We start from the raw sequence: 21,137 nt of genomic DNA, 5'->3' as shown, positions 1-21,137 counted from the left end.
TAGTGTAATGATGTAGTTTTTTATTGCATTGTTACTTTGCAACAGATGTAGACATAGATAAATAAATAAATAAATATGGCCGTAATTGTATCAATGACAAAAGAATTGCAGCTCATCAAACCAATGATCAAATGGCGGAATGTCACATTTCGGTTTGGTGCCAAAAGCTACAGGTACTTAAAAACCTTTTCAAGGACGTCTACTCGATTTGCAGTGCAGTGTTTATGCGGTAAAACATTTCAGTGGAAGATGGAATATGACAGCAGGGATGATTAATGTGGTGTGTGTGTGTGTGGCAGGGACTCCTCACCGTGATGACCATTCGCTATTGATAAAGGATTATCTGCCAAGTCCTGCTCTGGTCTGAGTTCATAAAATTATAATTCTGTCACAGACAGTGATATTTAAACAAATGAATGTTTGGGAATAAATGTCTTCTTTGGCCCCGGGGACAGTGCATCTATTCAGGCTGTTTTTTGCACTGAAGTAGGGCTGCAACTAATCATTATTCCATAATCTGTCAATTAATGGAGTGACTGTGTTGTCAAACCTCAAAATAATGATGTTTTCGAATGTCTTGATTCATCTACAAACCAAAATAATTCAGTCGAAGAAACCAATGAATCGATTATAAAATGAGTTGATCCCTCATCATTCGTCGGTTCCGCTTTGACCTTTTCTTTAAACATGATTTTAAATGTCAAACCTGAGTGCTGAGACTTTATCTCCTAATATCAGTCCGTGACCTTACTGTTGAAAAGTGAAGCAGATACAAAGATTCTCCACTTCATACATTATGTATGTGAGAAACTAGTGGCAGAGAACAGAAAAAATAACATCTGCGGAGTGAAGAGCTGTGGAGTTAAGACCGAGGGCTGTTTAGCCTTACTCCAGTTCAAACACTGTAACGATACAAACCCCCATTTTACCTGTTCACTGGTGAGTAACTGCACCTGCTCCTTCACTATAACCACAGAAATGTTGTGCCACTGTCCTAAAATCCCTAAAGATGAGGAAATGAAGTGGAAAAGAACAGAAAGAAGAGCAGACTCCTGCTGTGAGGCTGCAGTCAGTGCGTTTACGTGCGTGTTAAAAGACAATGATTCAGTTTTCTAAATCACGTTAGTCCCACTAGAATCGAGCTAGTTCTAGTCGGACTAACACACCTGGATGATGAGATTCATAGTCCGATTACTCCTGCACGTATACGCTCCGTCGGACTGGAGTCAGACGCGGAAGTAGAAAGAGGCGACGTTTAAACTGCAGTACGATGGAAATCATAAGGTGGCGGCGTCTTCCATCGGACAACACAGCAAACATAAAGGCCGTGCTCACGATTAACATGTGCAGCAGGTGCGAAACAGACAGAACCACAGCGCGATTCATCTCGCCGTCCGCTGTTTGTTTTTCTGTGACCTAATGGTCGACAGGAAACTGATTCTGTACACACAAGCTTATAGAGAGATATATGGAGACGTACATGACTAATTAATGGATTTTCTCCTCTGCATGTACACTTGGCAAGTTGTCCGACTGCAGCCTCAGCTCGATTAAACCATGTATGTAAACGTACTGTGATAGAGAAAGAGAGTGCGGGGCTGTAGCTGTTGCTTCTTTTTGTCACTGCACCTTTAGCTGCTTTGTTCCCTCTGTTGTGTGTGTGTTCTGTGAGGTCCCAAAAAACATACAAACCTGTCTTTGTGAGGACATGTTGACCTTGTGGGGACATTTTGTATTGGCCCCACCACTTGAAAGTGCTTTTCCAGGGTTAAGGAGGCATTATGTCTATGAGTGTCCTCACTGTGAATGCTGTGCAAACGTATGTGTGCCATATTTAAACCTTTTTAACTGATGAGGTGGTTAGTAACACGTTTTCCTGTGTGGCGTCAAGGTCAGACGAGACGTCTTTTATCACTCTACACACACTTAAAGAAAAGTCTACTTTCCTGTGGGGGGGACAGGTTTTTTTACAGCTTCATATTAGTGCCTGTGATTTAAGAGTCAATTCTTACTTCAAGAACCTGCAGCTGACCGAGCATGATTCAATGCACATCCAGTACATTAACGGAGTGTGATGTACATGTCGTAACCATGAAGAATAGCCGCGGAGAAACGGTTTAAAACACTGTGGTCAATAAGTCATTATGTTCAGACAGCATTGTGTTCATTTGACCTCACAGACATGTCTCTCCTCTATTAGATATCTAAGCAACAACAAGATATCGATCCTGATGCCGGGAGTGTTCCAGGACCTGCACAAGCTGGAGTGGTTGTATGTTAAATTTTCCCTCCATGCAACGATAAATCCTCAGCAATAAATGAATGATTGTTTCTGATGAGGCACAGTTTGCTGTGTCATTTCAGTAAATAGGTGACCAGGCATCTCGTTTACTATTTCTCCTGAATCCATATCCTGCAAATGAGGCTGAAACTGTGATTCTTGTCGTTTTTCTTCTAGGATCCTAGAAAATAACAAGATCCATCATATATCCCCCATGACCTTTTCAGGGCTGAATTCCCTAGTTTTACTGTGAGTTTTCATTACCGTCAATTTTTTATTTTTTTTGTTTGTTTACTTTGCTGCGATGTATCAAAATGACAAACATCCTGCTGTTAGAGGCCTTTGTTGATCTGTCTCTGTGTGTGTCGCTGATTGACAGGGTTCTGCTCAACAACTCTTTGACAAAGCTGGATGACATCTGTCGGGAAATGCCGAGATTGAACTGGCTGTAAGTAGGTTCTGTGGAAATAAAAGGGCTGTGTGGACACAAAAAGTTCTTTGGGTGAGGGTGTCCTCCCTCTCTCCCTCTCTCTCTCTCTCTCTGTATTGTGTTGTTGCAGGGATTTGGAGGGAAATCTCATTGAAACCATTGGAAACGTCTCATTCTGCTCATGCAATATGTTGACAGTTCTGTAAGTAAAAACATGCATAATGTAACATCCCTGCCTTTAAATGATGCTTTTGCCCAAGTCAAACTGTCAGTACAAAGGTCAGAATGGTATGATATATCGTCTTTTTGTCTATTTCCTGCCTCTCTCCAGCGTTCTACAGCAAAACAAGATCAGCCACATCCATGAACAAGCTTTCTCAGTCCTCCAAAAGCTCGGGGAATTGTAAGTCCATTTGGTTTGGTTGTTGTCGTATATGTTAAAGGCGACATAGAATGCTTGTATCACACATATATGTTAGTTATGGAGGTCTACTTAGATATATTAACTTGTTTTCATGATTAAAAACCTCCTAATCGCTGCAAACGAGCCGATCAAAATATCTCCTCACTGACGCTCTCGTCAGCCGCGCTGTTTCAGACCAAAACCACACCCCCAGAACGTGGACTGTGTTGTGATTGGCCAGCCAACGAGAGCTTTCCCACTGTCCTGTGATTGGCCAGGTACCTGGAAGTGACGTAATAGATAGGCCAGCTCTCAGATACACAGCTCCCCCTCTGGCACGGTGGATGCTCTGCATCTCAGCAGCTACAACGAGAGTAGTTCTTCTTCCTCTGCGGTTGAATGTACGCAACCGGATGTGCCCGGACTAGTGCCCGCACCAGGAGGCGCTACGGTGGTGAGAGGAGTGGTGAGGATTTCTGATGACGACATCAAATTAAGGAAGTGCCGATCCGCTTGGCAGAGCCCAGGAAAACAATACAACACTATTTTCTCAGCAGTGGCTGAACTGATTGTTCTGAAACTTTAGGGTTTCATAAACGAGGTAATGACCCAGATACACACTCAAACGCAGCGTTAATTGGAGCTTCCGGTCTATGTGGGCTTTAAGACCCGTTTGGGCCTTGGTTTATGCCGTTAAACAGTGCAGAAGGAAATGAGGGAGACGGAATGGGAAAACAGCAAACCTTCCTTCTCCCACTGCCTGTTTAAGCAGTAAAATCACATCTGTATGCACCATCCAGGAGGATTTGAGAACATCAGTCTAATGAGGTCACATTTCAGGTGAAGGATTTACTGAATAAATATTAATTTCGTTAATGAAATACATTCTTTTTCTCTGAGCCTGCGAAGGATATTGAAGTTCCCCGCAGTCACATCTTTACCTTTTGTTCACAGTCCATTTAAAATATGTGTTTGTCTGAGACGAGGTTTCACAGGTTTTCATTTTCACTTTGGCACTTCGTTTTAAATGAATAACACAATTTTATGAAGGGCTTTTCGTGTGTGACGACTTATGATATGTATCGTAATGATAAAGTTGATATTCATGGCAGTGAAACTCTTTTGTTAATCACACAGACGCCTCCAGCTATGTAAATGTGGTAAATCACAGTCAATACACATAAATGTAGGATGAATTTCTTAGTGAACAGATTTCTAATTTAGCCAATTTATCCATGTCATTTCCAAATAGTATTGTATTATAAACCAGGCTCACCTGTGCAGCGCTCATCATTATACACTGTAAAACCCACAGATTCTTGCATGTTTGTGTACAGCCTCGTGTGCAGGTTGATGAAAAAAGACGTGGGAGGCATCAAACAAGTGAATTGCATTAGAAAGAAAATACACAGGAAGAATTTCAGCTCTCATTGCTGTGTTTCTGTTATGCAGTCCGCCCACTATACATTGCTAAGGTTACATAGGTTGGATTCACTGGCAGACATGGAGTGTTGTACTTCAGTATTTGTATGCTGTTTACAATTGTGTGACGTTGAACTGATGTGGATTTGTCTTTGCCATCCAGGGATCTGTCCAACAACAGGCTGGTGGCAATCCCTCCCAATCTCTTTGTTTTACTTGGGGATTTGCTCCAACTGTGAGTTTTGCTTTTGCAAACACACACTCACACACACACGCACACACACAGCAGGATGTATAGCTCTGTGTTCAAGCGTAGCTTTCCCATGCATATTAAAAGGTTTTGTCTTTTGATGCTGTATTTGCTAATGACACCCGACAGAAAACTACCCGTGTTCTCGATGTGGAGACAATTCCAGGGAAATTTTAAAAAAAAAGATGGAACACACCCACTTTGATGCATGACCTTGGAGGTTAAAATGGATATGCACACACTCTTGCTGTGTATCTACATGATTTTCTCCAAGCGATTAAAAACAATGGTACTACTGTACTGTGCTTGAGAGCTAGTGAGTCCATTCCTTCCTCTAAAATTTACATTTCATCACTGACAGTTTGCTCGAACCTAATCAACTACATGACTAGTTCTCTTCAGCATCAGCTGTTTATCACAGATCGTCTGACTGCAATTTTATTCTCGTCCATTCCCGGAGCAGCGTGGCACGTTAAAACCAGTGGGAGCTCAGCGTCAATTGATTTTTTTGTCACTGTGGTGAGCGAGTCTTCTCTGGGAGACACAGGAGAATGTATGTGTTAATAACTGGGCCTGAAATGAGCTTCCCCTGTTTCAAAGACCAGCAACCACCACTGGTCCACAGAGCTTAGAGGTGCATTCAGTGACCCTTGGAAGAAAAAAAAAAAGCGGTTGACTTCTAATTTTATTGGGGGAATGTGATGATCAATCCCAACCAAACATAGCTATTATAACAATTTACAATGCTACACTCCCTTGGGATGATTCTATCATGACATAAACAGTGGAGTTTATTTGTCATCAGCAGAGAGGCTAACATCATTTAGATAAATGAGTGGTCTATTATAAGCATGCAGCATTTTCTTGTGTACCTCTTGAAACCTAAATCCACCAGGGGAATGGCACACTTAGCCATTGCCAATTAAAACTGCTATATAAAGAGAAATAACTTGTGCACATGATGTATTTTAATAACAATAGCAGGAGGGTTGCTGAGCATCAGTCGTAACATGAATTGGGTGTGAATTTTGGTTATAATTTAAACAGTGCATGCAGAGTCAGTAACCGTAAACAAATGCTGTGATGATGGGTGGATGACAGGATGTTGTGTAAAAGGAAATAATGCATAAGAATGCATGCGCACACACAGAAAGTCACATGCTGGGCTTACATACAGTAAATGTCACCAATCTATATTCAAGGATGTGCGGCAGCGTGTCCTTTGAAATTCCTCATACTGTGATGTAAGATAAGAAATAGAAACCTAATCCATGTTATGTGACTGACTTTCACACCTTTTATTTTGTATTTATTATTATTTTCTAGGAATATATCCTACAATCCTATTGTGGAGCTCCAGGTCAATCACTTTGACAACCTGTATAAACTCAAGTCATTGTAAGTTACTCCCACTTCTATCGTTGCACATAAGATGTGTTTTATATGTTTTCAGAGCCTTTCTGTTACATTTAAATGTACACTGTGTGTATGTACTGTGTGTGTGTGTGTCAGAGATGTTCACTCGTCATTTATTGCAAGTCCAAGTCAAGTCTCTGGTTGAAATGAGCATTCTCTCATTCCATGTGGTCAGTCCCTAACGCTGCATTGTTAAAATCTCCTCTTCACTCATTATATTATTATTTTAGAATAATATAGTGGCTGAGAACATGTGAATAAATGACACCAGTGCATGGTACAAAGTTGTGGAAAACTGTTTCTTGATAGAGAAAGAGGGATCCAGAGAGAAGGACTATAGTTAAACCAGCTCTGTGCCACGTGGCGTCGTCAGACGTCATGAGTACGGCATCAGACACGATCCGATCAATGCCGACCTGTAGATCAGTTAGACTTAAAAATCCTGAAACTTGTGTTACTATACTAGCAAGGAAATGTCTAAAATCTCAACTTTTAACAGAAGAGCCGGGCGTATTTTGCGGCGAGCTGCATCACAACCCCTTCCATACTGCCATACTGATTCTCATGACTCAGTACACCCAAAAACAACTGCTGTACGAGTCACTAGTGTGTGTGCCGCGTGTACAGTGAAGTCACGGCAGTTGCATTCAGCCGCGCTATGACGGCGCCGTACTATAGTAATGGAAAACCATACCAAACCGTGTAGAGTTGATTGTGTAGTGGAAAAGTGCCATTTCTTCACAGTACGCGATTAAAAAATGTCCCCTCTCCCCATTTACATTGATATTCTTTACAAAAAACAAACACTAACGACACCTCTGAGTAGTTTGGTGGAGAAGAGAATGTTTGCTGATTTTTTTGCCATGTTTTTTATTCCGTGGGGGGACACAAGTCAAGTCTGGGGTCTTCTAATGTTGATTCGCAAGTCAAGTCTGAAGTCACTGTTTGACTTGACTGGTAAGTGTGAGTCAAGTCTTCAGTCTCAGATAGATGTGTGTGTGTGTGTGTGTGTACAGAGATACTGACATGCTGTCAGCCCTATTTATTTATTCATTTATGTATTGCACTTTATTTAGCACTAACCCATATTTCTTTTTCTCAAATCACTGCTTCTGTGGTGTTTTTATATGATGTGAATGATGTGCCTTTGCCTCTGAGATGGAAGTCGAAGTCCCCCACGAATGTAACAATCATCAAATGAAAGATAACGTGTCTGTCCGGGCTTGTAAAAGTATTTCTTCACTTGAAAGGCTGTTTTTCAGATGAGATCCTTCTGTGGAATATAGTGAATGTGCTCTTTTTGTACATATATATATTCTCCAGGAGCATAGAGGGGATTGAAATTGGAAACATACAACGGCGGATGTTTGAGCCTCTCAAATACTTGACTCACATGTAAGTGTTTCATTGTTTTGCTCAGTATTTTTGGCCTGTTAATCCTCATCATTTGGTTATTTGTCATGTAGACTGTAGACCTTGGGTTTTGTCCCGTAGTATCCTGACCAAGGCTGCCTTCAGCCTTCTAAAACGACCCAAGATACAATGGTGGAGTCTCTGAATCGGATGCAGCAGGGAGAGTGAATAAATGTCACTTTGGCCTTCCGTGCAAACACACTGAAGTGCCTCAAGGCTCTTCTATTCTGTGGAGCTTAATTTCAGTTCCATTAAGTTTTAAAATATCTGTCTCTCTGCCTCAAGAGATGAACCGAGAAGCACTTGTGATCCTCAGAACACTGAAACAGCTTATGTTAAACAGATTTGTCACAGAAACAGTGACTCTGTTACTCAAATACAACCCGTTCATGGGGATTATTTTTCCCCATGAAATGTTTGTTTTTTTGGAAAGACATCAGTTTGAGGCTCGGACGGCTGTTTACGTTAATCTAAGAGATCTTTTTAGCTTTATATAATTATATTATATATGTCTGCTGTCCAGTGGAATAATCCTATTCAATTTGATAGTAACTAAGATATAATGAAGCTCAGCCATTGGGTTGTTCTTCTTTCTTTTATAGAGCACTTTGCTGACACAGTTAAGTGAGTCTACCGTCAGCCTTGGCCATTCTTTGTCATTTTGTTTATTTATTTATTTTATTTATATAAGGAAATGGACAATGCAAAATGTAAATATGCCAGGTTATAGCCTGAGGCTAGTTCCCACCTGTAGTCCTTAGTTATAATGCCTCGAGCTATATTAGCCTGCTAACATGATTAAAAATGACAATGTTTTCCACGTACAATATATAAGAATGGACACACCGATAATTGGTTTCTTCTATTTTAGTTCATTCTTGTCACATCACATGTGACAGATGAATTATTTGCCGTCGTGAAATGTTATGATTGACGCCTAAAAGTGACTCCTGAGTGGTCGAGTACATGCACCTTTGGGGCCGCTACTGCACGGACTCGAGTTTTAAATTACATCACCAGTGCAGGATGTTCATTTTTAGTAGAGTGGATAAAAAGTGGCGACACATTATACATCTTAAAATGAAGTCTCATTAGCATTTAGATCAAAACACCAGAAACGGCGTTTGGCTCCCTCATGTTAAACTAGCACCGAGGCAAAAATGCTCCATATCTCAAACCAGTGGGCAAATAAAACCTGTCCACATAGATTTAATGTTTATTTTACCAGGATGTCACATCAGGATTAAAATCTTCCACAAAATAAGATCTAGTCGTCTGCATGAAAAAATTATCTGCTTTCATCTTCCATCCATCCCAGCTACTTCAAGAAGTTCCAGTACTGTGGCTACGCTCCGCACGTGCGCAGCTGCAAGCCAAACACTGACGGCATCTCGTCCTTCGAGGATCTGCTGGCCAACATCGTGCTGAGGGTCTTCGTTTGGGTGGTGTCCGCCACCACCTGCTTCGGCAACATCTTTGTCATCTGCATGCGCTCGTACATCCGCTCCGAGAACAAGCTGCACGCCATGTGCATCATCTCCCTCTGCTGTAAGTCTGAATTTACCACCCAAAAGTATGTTTATGTGGAATTAGATTTGTGTCAATAATATCCTGAATGATCTCATTGATATTTCTTTTCATTCAAGTGTTGTTTGCTCCTGAAAACGTGTTGCTGGCTTTGTGAGAAGCTTTGTTTGAGAAAGGTGACACAAATCTAATTCCATATGTTGTTACAAAATGTGTAACGGCTTTAAAATAACAATCTATTTTGCAGAAGATAATTATTATGCAAATGAGGGGTAAAAAAGCAATCTATTTCTGGTAAGCAAAGGTCAGTGTAGTCAAAGGTTTTTACATTCTGCAGTCTGCACCAAAGATTTTATGGCTGTAGTATTGTCAAAAAATGTTCAATTAGTGAGTGTTTCTGCCCCTTTTTCCAAGATAACTGTGACTTTCCATATCTGGAAGATGTGAAGCTGAGAAGCTGGCGTCACAATGGGCAGAGCTCTATTTCTCTGCTTTCACTGGACAGGTTACCAGTCCATAGTTTTTGAATTTTCCAAATATCACAAACGGTCTCGGAGTTACGGAAATGAGAAGTACGGATGGTCACAGAAGGGTCACAGAAGACAAGTTCACAATTCGTCCACTTTTATATTTACCTTCTCATTGCTTTAGAATCCTCACCTCCAGAATTACACCATGTACAACTACGGGAGCACAAATAACAATATCAACAAAACCCCCGGAAAGTCTGACGCCTGTGATTTAAAGACATCTCCACACTGAAATTGTGTCCAGTGTGATTAAGAGCTCATTTCATCAACACATTTCCTATCACGCACATTGTTAGACTCTCTCATGAATAGTGAATGTAAAAATAACAAAAAATCTCATCCCAGAATTTAATAACAGCCATCTGAGCCCAGAAATCCACACGCTAATAAAACAAAACTGACATAAAATATGGCAACGGCACCGTGATGACAACCCTGTCAAGTCAGTGAGCAACATAATTGCATTGCCATTGACTCATGTACCAAGATGACAGAAGATATCCATCCGATAATTTGTGCTGTTGCACATCATCTTTGTCACTTTTGAAATCTATTTTTTATTTTCATTTCAAGTATGTTATTTCGAGGCTGTGCGTTGTAAGACTACTCCACAGAAATGTACCACATTATAATCAAAATATCCACAAAGTGCATATGCAGCTTTGCACTTTGTAAAAAGGTTTTATTTCCAGTGTGAGGTCTCATATATACAGTATATGTAATTGAACTGATCCTGAGGAGGTGAAGGACACCACGATCCATTAACGCCTGTCACATGTTGACCACCAACTGTTCCCACTGTAACTATAAGTTACAGGGAAAAAGTGTGTTTGGAATACAACAAAAAGGCAACTTCACTAGGTGAAGGGGAGTGTAGACCGCCTTTACGGCTATGAATACAGAGAGAAAATATAGCTCAACTCTTGTGAGTGCACGGAGCAAGGAAAGCATAAAATGTTGTTTATACAATATGCTCAAACATGTCTTGAATAACCTGGTCCAATAGACCTTTTTCACAGCAGACGGAGACAGGAGGAACACACAGGTTTTACCGTGTTAAGAGAGTCGGGGTGTCGTTCAAATGTGAGTGTAACTCACACTAAATACTCAACTCTTAAACCTGCAGAAGCACGAGTGCACTTTGCTTTACTGCAATTAAACGACGGTTTGTGCTATCGCAAAAATTCCAATGGTTTCTGAAAGCTGAGAAGTTGTTAAGCCAAAGCCCATATGTGGTTATTACAATAATTTCACTTGTTGTGGAAAAGAGCCTGTACATAATTTCCAGACAAAAACTCAAATTTAAATATGTTTTATACTGTTCAAACTTAAAAATTTAAAATGCAAAATCTGGTGTTCATGTACGACTACAGTGTTTTTTTGTTTGTTTTTTTCCTTCCTTTTACGTTGTTAATACGCTATTTTAACAGGCAGTAAGTTGTCAGATATTGAACGTTAAAAAAAATAAATTGGCAAAAGCTCTTACTCACAGGACATTTTCTGGCCCTTTTGTGGTTAAATAAATAAGCAGACATTTTGAGGCTTAGGGTTAGAAATGCATACATGTTCCCCAAGTTTCCTGGATGAGTTCCAATAAACGGATTAAAGCTTTAGCCTAAAGCTAAATTGGAGCTTTAGGCTCATTCGTCCACCAGAACCTCAGGAACATAGGTGTTATTTTTGACCCAGCAATGTCACTCAAGAAAATAGTGAGAAAATGCTTCTTCCAGTTGGGGAACATTGACAAATTAGGATCTCTGGTGTCTAAGGCCCGAAGTTGAAATGGTAATGGTTTAGACTACTATAACGGCCTTTTAGCAGTGTTTTCAAACACAAAGAGCTTGACCGTCTCCAGGCAGTTCAAACGCTGTTCAGATAACCCTCCACTGGTTACCCATTCATTTTAGAGTACGTTTTAACATCCTGGTCCTGTCTTAGTTGTTCCCAAAGCAATCGAGCCTTTCAGGCAGTGGCTAACGTTTTTTTATGGCTTTGAATCTATGTTTTTATCCATTGTATTTGTATCTTGTCTCTTAATATTCACTTATAGGTCCTATAATAGATAAACTTTACTGACTTAAATTAGAAACTCCAATGGTGGCCTAAGATTTTGCTGCTAAGAGCTCTGAAAATATCTTATTAAATCTCATCTCATTTTGCGACTCAATTGCTTTGTATGTCAACATTTAAAAGTTTATTACGTGGATGTTGGTGGGACCTGCATGCTTTTTTAAATAAAAATTGTAGCAGTTTACAGGGCTTAAAGATAATTAGTGGGACAGTTCCCATACTTTTAATTTCTTTAAAACAACACTGGATTAAATCCCCCCCCCCCCACGTGGCGTGCATGCATGTTGCTTTTAATCATGTTATTAAAGGGGTGAAACAGAGTTGAAGGAGTTGAGGTGTGAAATACAAAGACGCGACAGAGACGTGCAGCCGTGCAGATGAATCACTGTTACTGAAGTGATAACTTGAAAAGATCGACTCCTCCTGGAAATCAGTGTATCATTTGATTATTTATACCACTGGAGTTGCCCTCATCATTTCACACATTAATATTCTCTGCCTCTCTCTGTGTCTGACCCTCACTTTCTGATCACTTTCTCGGCTGTAATTTCTCCGAGCACTCGTGTCCGTGTCCATGCTGCTGTGCGCCCTCTGCCCCGTGTTGCAGAAGATGTTGAGGCCAGTTGAGTCAGCCGGAGTGTCAAGTTTAATCTTTTACAAATTAATGTTGGCTGCAGTTCTTGTGGGAACTCGGACATGAAAGCATCATTTAATTTACTGTGTATCTAACGTGCAGCGAAGTCGACGATCACAATACCCCGACAAACGTGCAGAAGAAACAAACAAACACAGATTGATTGGTATGTTTTGCTTCTGAAGCTGACCGTCGGCGGTGAATCTTCTCACCAGTCCAATTATCACATGACATACACGAACATAAAAACATACAGGGAGCCTTTAAAGATCACATACATCGTGCGTTAGATCAGAAATGCTTTTTGATGATCGCTGGTATCCATATCAAAGGAGCGGCTGTCAGGAGGGTTTGGGTCATGGATTTGCTGTATTTGCAAGGAACAAAACATCAAGCGGTGACTGATGAAGCCGCGGTGAAATTCTTCAGAAGTTACAGCCTGTGAATCAAATTCCTCCTTAAACTGTCGGCTGCGCATTGTGAAGGATTTCCCGAGGACAGATAAAGTATCACGTGTGACAGGAAACAACGCATTTGGTTTTGTTGCTAGGGAAGAGGATGTAGTAGTGATATATTAATATGCGTGTAAATTAAAAGATGCATGGTTATGCATTCAAGAAGATCAAGGCATTTCCAATCTCTCCCGTTTATGTAGAGTTTAAACCCCCACTGGTTAAATAATTTTCCCTTGTGCATTTGCTTTATTTCTATACATGAATATTTATGTCCAGATATTTGAATCTCCCCCCCTTTTTTTTTTTTTACTTAACTTAAAAGTGAATTATTTCCAGCAAATTTCTCAAACAGGCTCCAGTTGAAGCCACATGTAAAGATATTTATAAAAAGCAGAAAGTAATCATGAAATTCTCAGGGTATGCTATGTACATCTATGTTTGCTGCATCCTCTTTATTCAGCTGCTATAAAAAGGTCACTCTTTCATTTTATATTTCATCACAGTCTGTCCATTTCTCTCTCTCGCTTGACAATGAATGAATGAACGACAAGTGGCCTGTCTCATTGGCCTTGCAGGAAATCTAAATCTAAGCACCACGGAATTTGTCCTTGGTTGCTTTCTATGCACGACTGAATGCAGCAGCTGTAAAGTCAGGGTGTTGTTGTCATAAATACACTTCTCTTTGCTCACAGGTGCAGACGGACTAATGGGCATCTACCTCTTCATGATTGGCGCGTACGACCTGAAGTATCGAGGCGAGTACAACCGGCACGCTCAGGCCTGGATGGACAGCAGTCAGTGTCAGGTCATCGGCTCTCTGGCCATGCTGTCCACTGAGGTATCTGTCCTGCTCCTCACGTATCTCACTCTGGAGAAGTACATCTGCATCGTCTACCCTTTCCAGTATTTGACACCGGGCTGGCGCCGAACTGTCACGATCCTCCTCGGGATTTGGGTGTTCGGCTTCATCGTCGCCTTCCTGCCGTTGGTCTGCAAGGGGCTGTTTCGCAACTTCTACGGGACAAATGGCGTTTGCTTCCCTCTGCACTCGGAGCAGCCTGAGACGCTATGGGCTCACGTTTACTCCATCGTAATTTTCCTGGGTGGGTATTTTCAGTCTCACTATTCCGCTTAGCCTTTAATTTTTGTTGTGTTTTCAATCAGTCAGACTTTATTTATTTATATCGCACCTCAAGTTTTTATTTGTCACATGTGGATGTATAAGTACACCCCCAGTGATATGACTTTACAACAAGCCCCACTGTGCAGCTGTGCAGCAATAAAATAAAAATGAAAATAAATTTAAATTCAAAACCCATTTTAAATTAAAACCCCTTCCAGACAAAGTCATTAACTCAAAGGCCCCGTTTACACCTCATGAATAGCACTTCATCACATGCATTTACAGAAGATTATAGATTCTGTAAATTCTGTTCAGATTGTACTCAGTCGAGGTGGGATCCCGGAGGGGCCGGGCGCACCGCACTTGGTGTCCGCTGGCTGCGCGCCTGCGGTGTCCGCTGGCTGCGCGCCTGCGGTGTCCGCTGGCTGCGCGCCTGCGGTGTCCGCTGGCTGCGCGCCTGCGGTGCGTGTCGCGCCTGAGGAGCCTGCTGGTTCTGTTCTGGACTGTGTGAGAGAAGGACAGGGGGCGACTGGAACTACTGCACAGATCCTGTAGACAGGACTGGTCAAGAGCTGCACCCTCAGTCAGCTGCAGCTGAACGATTGGTTTGGAAAATTGTTTTCCTTAATTAAAGTTAAGAAGTCAAAGTCTTCTTTTTCGTCTTCTTCTGTGGTTTCCGCCGGCTCCACGGTTGCGGTGCATGTCGCGCTTGAGGAGCCTGCTGGTTCCGCGGCTGCGGTGCGTGCCGCGCCTGCGGTTTCCGCTGGCTCCGCGGCCGCGGTGCGCGTCGCGCCTGAGCCTGCTGGTTCCGCGGCTGCGGCACACACCGCAGCAGGTCAAGTGCTATCCGATCACAGAAAACACATTTCAATGGGGGCCAAAGTGCTTCACAGGATAAAATAAAATAAATCAATAAAATAACGCCTTCCCTACACCACACCCACACATCACCCATTCCCATACAAACACATAAAATGGTAAATATGTCACAAATGCAGCAGAAGAAACAGAAATGAGGAAATGCTACCATAGATCTCAGTAATCAGCTATGAAGCTTTTGTTCAGCTACTTTCTGTAGCTAATTGCAAACACATCATGTCTTTATCTAAAACGGTGGCGCGTATAACTTTAAATATAAAAGCCTTGATTAGATCTCTTGTTCGGTGATATTCCCCGCTACACTCCGTTATGAAGTAGCAAAGTTAATAAAAGTTAATATGAAATGAATGAATAAAATATGATTAATTTTATGCCAAGACAGACGGCAGCATTTCACTGGTGAAGACTGTAAACAGGATGTAGCTTGACTTAATTTTACTGCTCAAAAAAACCCGGTTGTTTCAGCATTTGTGTAGAATAGATCTACACTTTTCAGATGAAGGGATTCAGATTCACAGTCGGAATAATTTGTGTGTACACAATGGCAGTCCTGCAACTAACCAAATATCTCTTTTTACGTAGGTCTGAACCTGGTGGCGTTCCTCATCATTGTCCTTTCCTATGCAAGCATGTTCTATAACATCCAGAGGACAGGCACTCAGACCACAAAATACAGCAACCACATCAAGAAAGAGGTGACCATCGCCAAAAGGTTCTTCTCCATTGTCGTCACTGACTCCCTTTGCTGGATCCCGATTTTCATCCTCAAGATCCTGTCACTGCTGCAGGTGGAGATTCCCGGTATAGTAGAAGTGCTATAACCATTTAAAGGAAATGCTTTATTTTGAGTATCAAATAAGCCCATCCATTCTGTGTCGTGCTGTGCCATTCTTCAGCTCAGTTGGTTTGGATTCACAGGGGTTGACAGAAAGATACAGAAGTGTCTTAAACCAGTTGTTCCACTGGTTGCAAAAAGTTGTCATTATGTGTATAAGTCTATGACAACATGAGGCTACATCTCAAACTTTTCATGTCTCAGTCGCTAGTTTCAGGTCTTGCGTTGTCAGTAAAACCAGGAAAATAAAACATATTACTTTGCTTTAATCATCTTAGTGGGTTTTTAAGCAATTTATTTTATTTAATCAATACTCGTATTATGTTTCAATCAAAACTATAAAACTTGTTAAATCACAGAAACATATGAAAGCATTTCTTTTTATCTGTAATAAATATTTATGCGTTGCACATTGCATCACATGTTGAAGTTTATTGGTCCTACTAGTTTAATGTTGTTTGGTTTAATCTGTGTTTGTGTGGAACGTTTGAGGGCAAGAACTTTGCAATATTGCTTTTGTGGCGTCGGTGTCAACACTGTCATCCATTCCATTGGCCGCCCCACGCTAAAAAACTGTGTTGCTTTGTTTCCAGCGTCAATTTCATTTTCTCAGTTTTCCTACGTGCTCAAAGATCTTCACACAATCATTGCTTTCTAATTATTACTCCTGGCAGAGTTGTGCAGCGCTGAAGATATGAGCTTAAGAACTTAAGAAGATCAGAAGTAACAAAGTGTTTTGAACATTGCCCCTTTCAAAGTGGGGTCAGTGGATTCCTGGGGGTCTGGGACCCATAGTTTGGGGTCTGCAAATATAATGAGCAATACGTTATAAAATGATGCCTTTTAAGGCGGGGCGTCATCACTTTCATGGCTATGGTGAGACTGAGCAGGAGAATAAATGTGTGGCTGTTTGAATGATGATGCTGTGGCAATAACAGGCTGAGTGATTGGGGTTACTGCGCAGATAAAGACTCCGCCTGAAAGAGAATTGCCACATCCTCCACACATCGACCATACTGGCATCTAAATCCCCTGGAACCAGATCTTTTTCACTTGTTTCGAACAAGGTTGTGACTGCAGTTAGTTGTGTGAAGTCGGGAGGGATTTCGGATGCTGGGCATGATGTACGACTATAACACTCCCAAGTTCAGTGACTTTCTTGGAGGAAACTTTTTGCGGCAGGCCCATCGAGCTACACGGAACAATGTCAGAGTTTTTACAGCCTTGCTGCAGGCAGTAATGCAACATTACAGATGCAACTGCTGTAAAACTCCCCAAAATAAAACAAGAAATGGAAGTAAACACATGCTTTATTGGTATAAGGGTTAAAGAGGGTGTCCTTGGACGTTTTTGGAAGGTGCAGAGCTTTTTTGCAAGATTTTGCAAGTCACCTCTGAGGCTGATCAAGGTGAAATTTCTTGAAATAAGCTCAGAAGATATTTTTTTTATATACACATTTATTGACACTGTTGTTTTATTTTATATTTTATTCTATTATAGTATTAGCCAGGTGTGGGAAGTCTAGATATATGATAGAGTCCATTATTTGACTTCCGGTAGCATAATCTGGGTGTTATTCCAACTGCCAAACAGGTTTTGTTGTTTACATGTATTATAAAATTCCAACGTTTAGTTGGATTAAAACAACAATTTCTTCATATACTCATACTGGCTGTGTCGTCGTCTTATTTTTTACAAGACATCTATTGCATTTTTTTCACACAAATAACTTTGAAAGCAGATGTTCTCCTTAACTTTGTGATCTTTACTCTTGGATCTGCTGTTTTAATGATTTCAATCTTTCTCTTCCCACTCCTCTGCTAGGTACCATCAGCTCCTGGGTGGTTATATTTATCCTCCCCATCAACAGTGCACTTAACCCCATTCTTTACACGCTGACGACGCGACCTTTCAAAGAGACCATTCTTCAGGTGTGGGCGAACTACAGGCAGCGGCGGCCGCTGCTCAGCGGTCATCACGCTCATCATCCATCGCTCACCTGGCAGGAAATGTGGCCCCTGCAGGAGAACAGCAAAGACCTCACCCCAGGAAACCCTCTGAAAATGACGAGCCCGGTCGCCAAGCTCACCCCTGTGGAAAATACCAATGAGAGCTACAATGACATTACAGTAGGCTCACAGCAACAGCCGAAGCAATGCACAGTCCTGTCAGTGTGCTCAGAGAAAAGAAATGTGCTCCACACGCTCACCCACGTGCAAACAAATGAACTCATCTAGGTGTCTGCCGCCAAATCAATTGTGATTCACTTTCATTCATCGTCAAAGATAAGAGCGTTTAATCTCTTTTTAAAGTGGCACGCAGTGATTTGTGCCCTGATTTCTCCCTGTAGGGTTGAAAAATCATTTGTACTCATGAGTATTTTTGGAAATGTTTGCATGTTTTGCCTATTCTCCATCACAGCAGGAAGGAGAAATAAAACTAGAAGCTTCACAAGTCCCAGGGCTAAATTATTAAGTATCTTATTATTGGAAAGCGCAGAAGCTATTTGTTATTTTTACACCAGAGAAATGTATTAAATAGATTTCCTTTTTTTCATTTATTGTTACATGAATATCATCTATAGTCGATTTTTAATGCTATCAATCCAGGAAAAAGATTCAAAGTTTAGATTTCCTTTGCATTTCAGGTTGAAAATGCAAGCAATCTGTCAAAACATCTCAGAAAAGTCCATCACATATACATGCAGAGAAATGCAGCTTTCGAGTGCCTGTAGTTTATACGGTTGTTTAATGTATCCTCACAGCCTGAAGCTTAGCCCGCACACAGACTTAATAAATTATACAAACATGTTTTATTTATTGATAGAAACCATTAGCCAGATTATGGTTTCTAGACAAATCCATAATTTGTAAATTCACTCCGACACTATCATTGCGTTGTCTAAAATTCAAAGGAGAATGGATAAAAACTGCTTTTACAGTATTGTAAAGTAAGCAGTAGGGCTGAATATGGGTTAAACATTTTCAAAACTATCTCAATATTCATATCTGTATGGTATACAGATACGGCGGCTCCCATTAAAGCTGCAGTAGGTCAAATTGGTTGGAAAATAGCTGAATGTACCTCCCACCAGACGCATATGGACAGACACATGAACTCAATATGCAACAAACGACCTGAGACGGTCACGATGACACAGGTTTAATTGCTTTTACCTTTTTTTTTTTTTTTGTCTAGATTGTTTTGCAGACATTGGGCATTTGTTGCTCATGCTGGAACAGCAACCTCACCACGAAAGGACTGTGACACACAGCTGCTTGGATCAGGCACGCAGGGCCGGCCCTATGCATTGTGGTGCCCCCTCCCGTCTCCTCTGTCCACGGTCATCCAACACACAGCAGACAAACAAAGCTGGAAAATGTTGTGATGTATGAGAATGTCAGACGACAATGAGGCCAAAACATTAATAAACTAGTAATAAAGCACTACATAGTAATAAGTAATACACACATAGAGTAATAAGTATAGTAACAAATGGTAATAAAAGTAATAAATTAAAGAAAATGGTCAAATAAACAAAACACAGATCATTTAAATTTGACACGTCTGGACTTCCATTGTTTAGTGAAGTAAGGCACCAATGGGTAGATTTATATATATATATATATATATATATATATATATATATTTATATATACATATATATATGCATATATACAAATTAGGGCTGTCAATCGATGAAAAAATTAACTAATTAATTGCACAATTTTCTGTAATTAATTGCGATTCATCGTGAAAATAAGCCGGAAGCTTATATATATCTTTATACTTTAAAAGTGCAAATTTGGCCCAAAAAAAGCATCTTGATGTTTTAAACATGGTAGTAAATCTTTCTAAATCTTTGTAACTGGTTCAGTTTGCATGCACACGTCGCCACTGAAAGTAAACTAACTAAACAATTAACTTAAATATTTGTTCAATTATTTAAGTTAATTGCCAAAATTAACGCATTAACGTTGACAGCACTAATATATATGTATATACTACATACATATGTAAATTATTTTTCTTTGTGGTCATCCAGTGCCCCCCCATAGGCAACTGTCTACATGGCCTATGCCGAGAGATGGCTCTGGGTGCACCCTGTGCCATTGGTTAAGGCTAAAAATGCAGCCGAGAGGAGGTGTGGAAGTCTAATGCTCTCTCTGAAAGATTATTATGGGGTTGTTGCGCAACAGCACCCATAACAATGTTGCCTACCTCAGCTTTTACTGTTTGACAATTTAGGTTAGAGGATGTAAAAACTACCCTTTAATTTGAAATTACCTTAAAGTTAGACCTGCAACTAACGATCATTTTCATAATCTGTTAATCTGTCGATCATTTTCTCGATTAATCGTTTGGTCCATAAAATGTCCGAAAATTTTGAAATGACGATGTTCTCAAATGTCTTGTTTTGTTTTGTCCACAAACCAAAATGATTAACTTTGAATGATTTCTTTGTTATCCAGAGCATTTAAGAAGCTTAAAAGTTTGGAAATCTTGTTTCAATCATGAAAAAAGCTTCAAACCGATGAATCGATTATCAAATTAGTTGTGGATTCATTAGTAATCGATTCATAATCTAGGGGCACATTTAAAATCACATCAGCAGCTATTATCACCAACTATTATAAAAAATTGGAAGGCACAAATCAGGATGATGAATCAAGTTTATGCCAAGCAGACGAGCCAAACCCCTTGGCAGTGCAGTGAAAACAATCACATCCCCCCTGTGTTTTTGTATCTTCATTAAGTGCTTTAATAGTTAGTCGTTGTTGTTAATGTTCTCTATTGCCCGTGTGAGGCTGCTGTATAGAAACTTTCTCCTGTGAACAAAAAAAAGCTAAATGAGCAACTCATGTTCTCAAACTAATTTTGAGGAGAAAAGTGTATCATTGTCTTTGAGGTCACGTTAATTTGAACTTTTGTACAACTGGTGGGTCGATGAGATTTTTGTTTTGTTATCATATTTGAAAACACATCCTGCTGTAATGTTTGTTTGTTTAATAATCATTATTGCTAACAATGTTGTACATTTGTAGAAGCAGGTAAGATGAGAAAAAAAAAGAAACTTTTTCATTAATTTGGTCTTTTGTCCATTACTTCTGCCACCAAAAATGAAAATATTGAATGTAATATATGAGACAGGTCATTTAAAGAGACATAAGGTGTAAGTGGGTTAAATGATCTCTTTTGTAGCCATTTCCCAGCTGGTCTGGGGATAAGAACGTAGAAGGTCACCCCACCAACAACTGCACCACACAGCACATTTTTTACACTTTGATCTGTACAGATAAAGACATTTGTACAATGTTCATAAATGATTCTGTAGATACTTTGTTCAGTGAAGGACTGATTCCTGTGGAAGCAGATTTCTGCCAGCCGTTTTTAAAATAAAAATATGAATGCATATCAAAGAAAAGAGGACAACAAAGTTAGATGTTACTATATTGAATCGTGAGTACA

General features: G+C 40.4%; 1 protein-coding gene across 2 annotated transcripts in view; it reads left to right on the top strand.

The window, feature by feature from the left end:
• The window catches only part of rxfp1 (relaxin family peptide receptor 1), a 67,605-nt gene extending 48,858 nt beyond the window's left edge, over nt 1-18,747 (top strand). Inside the window, exons 7-18 of one of the 2 annotated variants that reach the window (XM_044039729.1) lie at nt 2,201-2,272; nt 2,459-2,530; nt 2,661-2,729; nt 2,842-2,913; nt 3,043-3,114; nt 4,700-4,771; nt 6,113-6,184; nt 7,526-7,597; nt 8,934-9,163; nt 13,524-13,934; nt 15,416-15,634; nt 17,493-18,747. In XM_044039729.1, the coding sequence (XP_043895664.1) occupies nt 2,201-2,272; nt 2,459-2,530; nt 2,661-2,729; nt 2,842-2,913; nt 3,043-3,114; nt 4,700-4,771; nt 6,113-6,184; nt 7,526-7,597; nt 8,934-9,163; nt 13,524-13,934; nt 15,416-15,634; nt 17,493-17,905 (1,846 nt within the window). In that variant the 3' untranslated portion in view covers nt 17,906-18,747. The remainder of the gene's footprint in view (nt 1-2,200; nt 2,273-2,458; nt 2,531-2,660; nt 2,730-2,841; nt 2,914-3,042; nt 3,115-4,699; nt 4,772-6,112; nt 6,185-7,525; nt 7,598-8,933; nt 9,164-13,523; nt 13,935-15,415; nt 15,635-17,492) is intronic. The other variant, XM_044039730.1, reaches the window with a different exon arrangement.
• Nucleotides 18,748-21,137: the final 2,390 nt, after the last annotated feature.

Source organism: Solea senegalensis, linkage group LG12 (genome assembly GCF_019176455.1).
Source record: "Solea senegalensis isolate Sse05_10M linkage group LG12, IFAPA_SoseM_1, whole genome shotgun sequence".
Taxonomy (NCBI): domain Eukaryota; kingdom Metazoa; phylum Chordata; class Actinopteri; order Pleuronectiformes; family Soleidae; genus Solea; species Solea senegalensis.
This window is presented reverse-complemented; position numbering and strand designations above follow the sequence as displayed.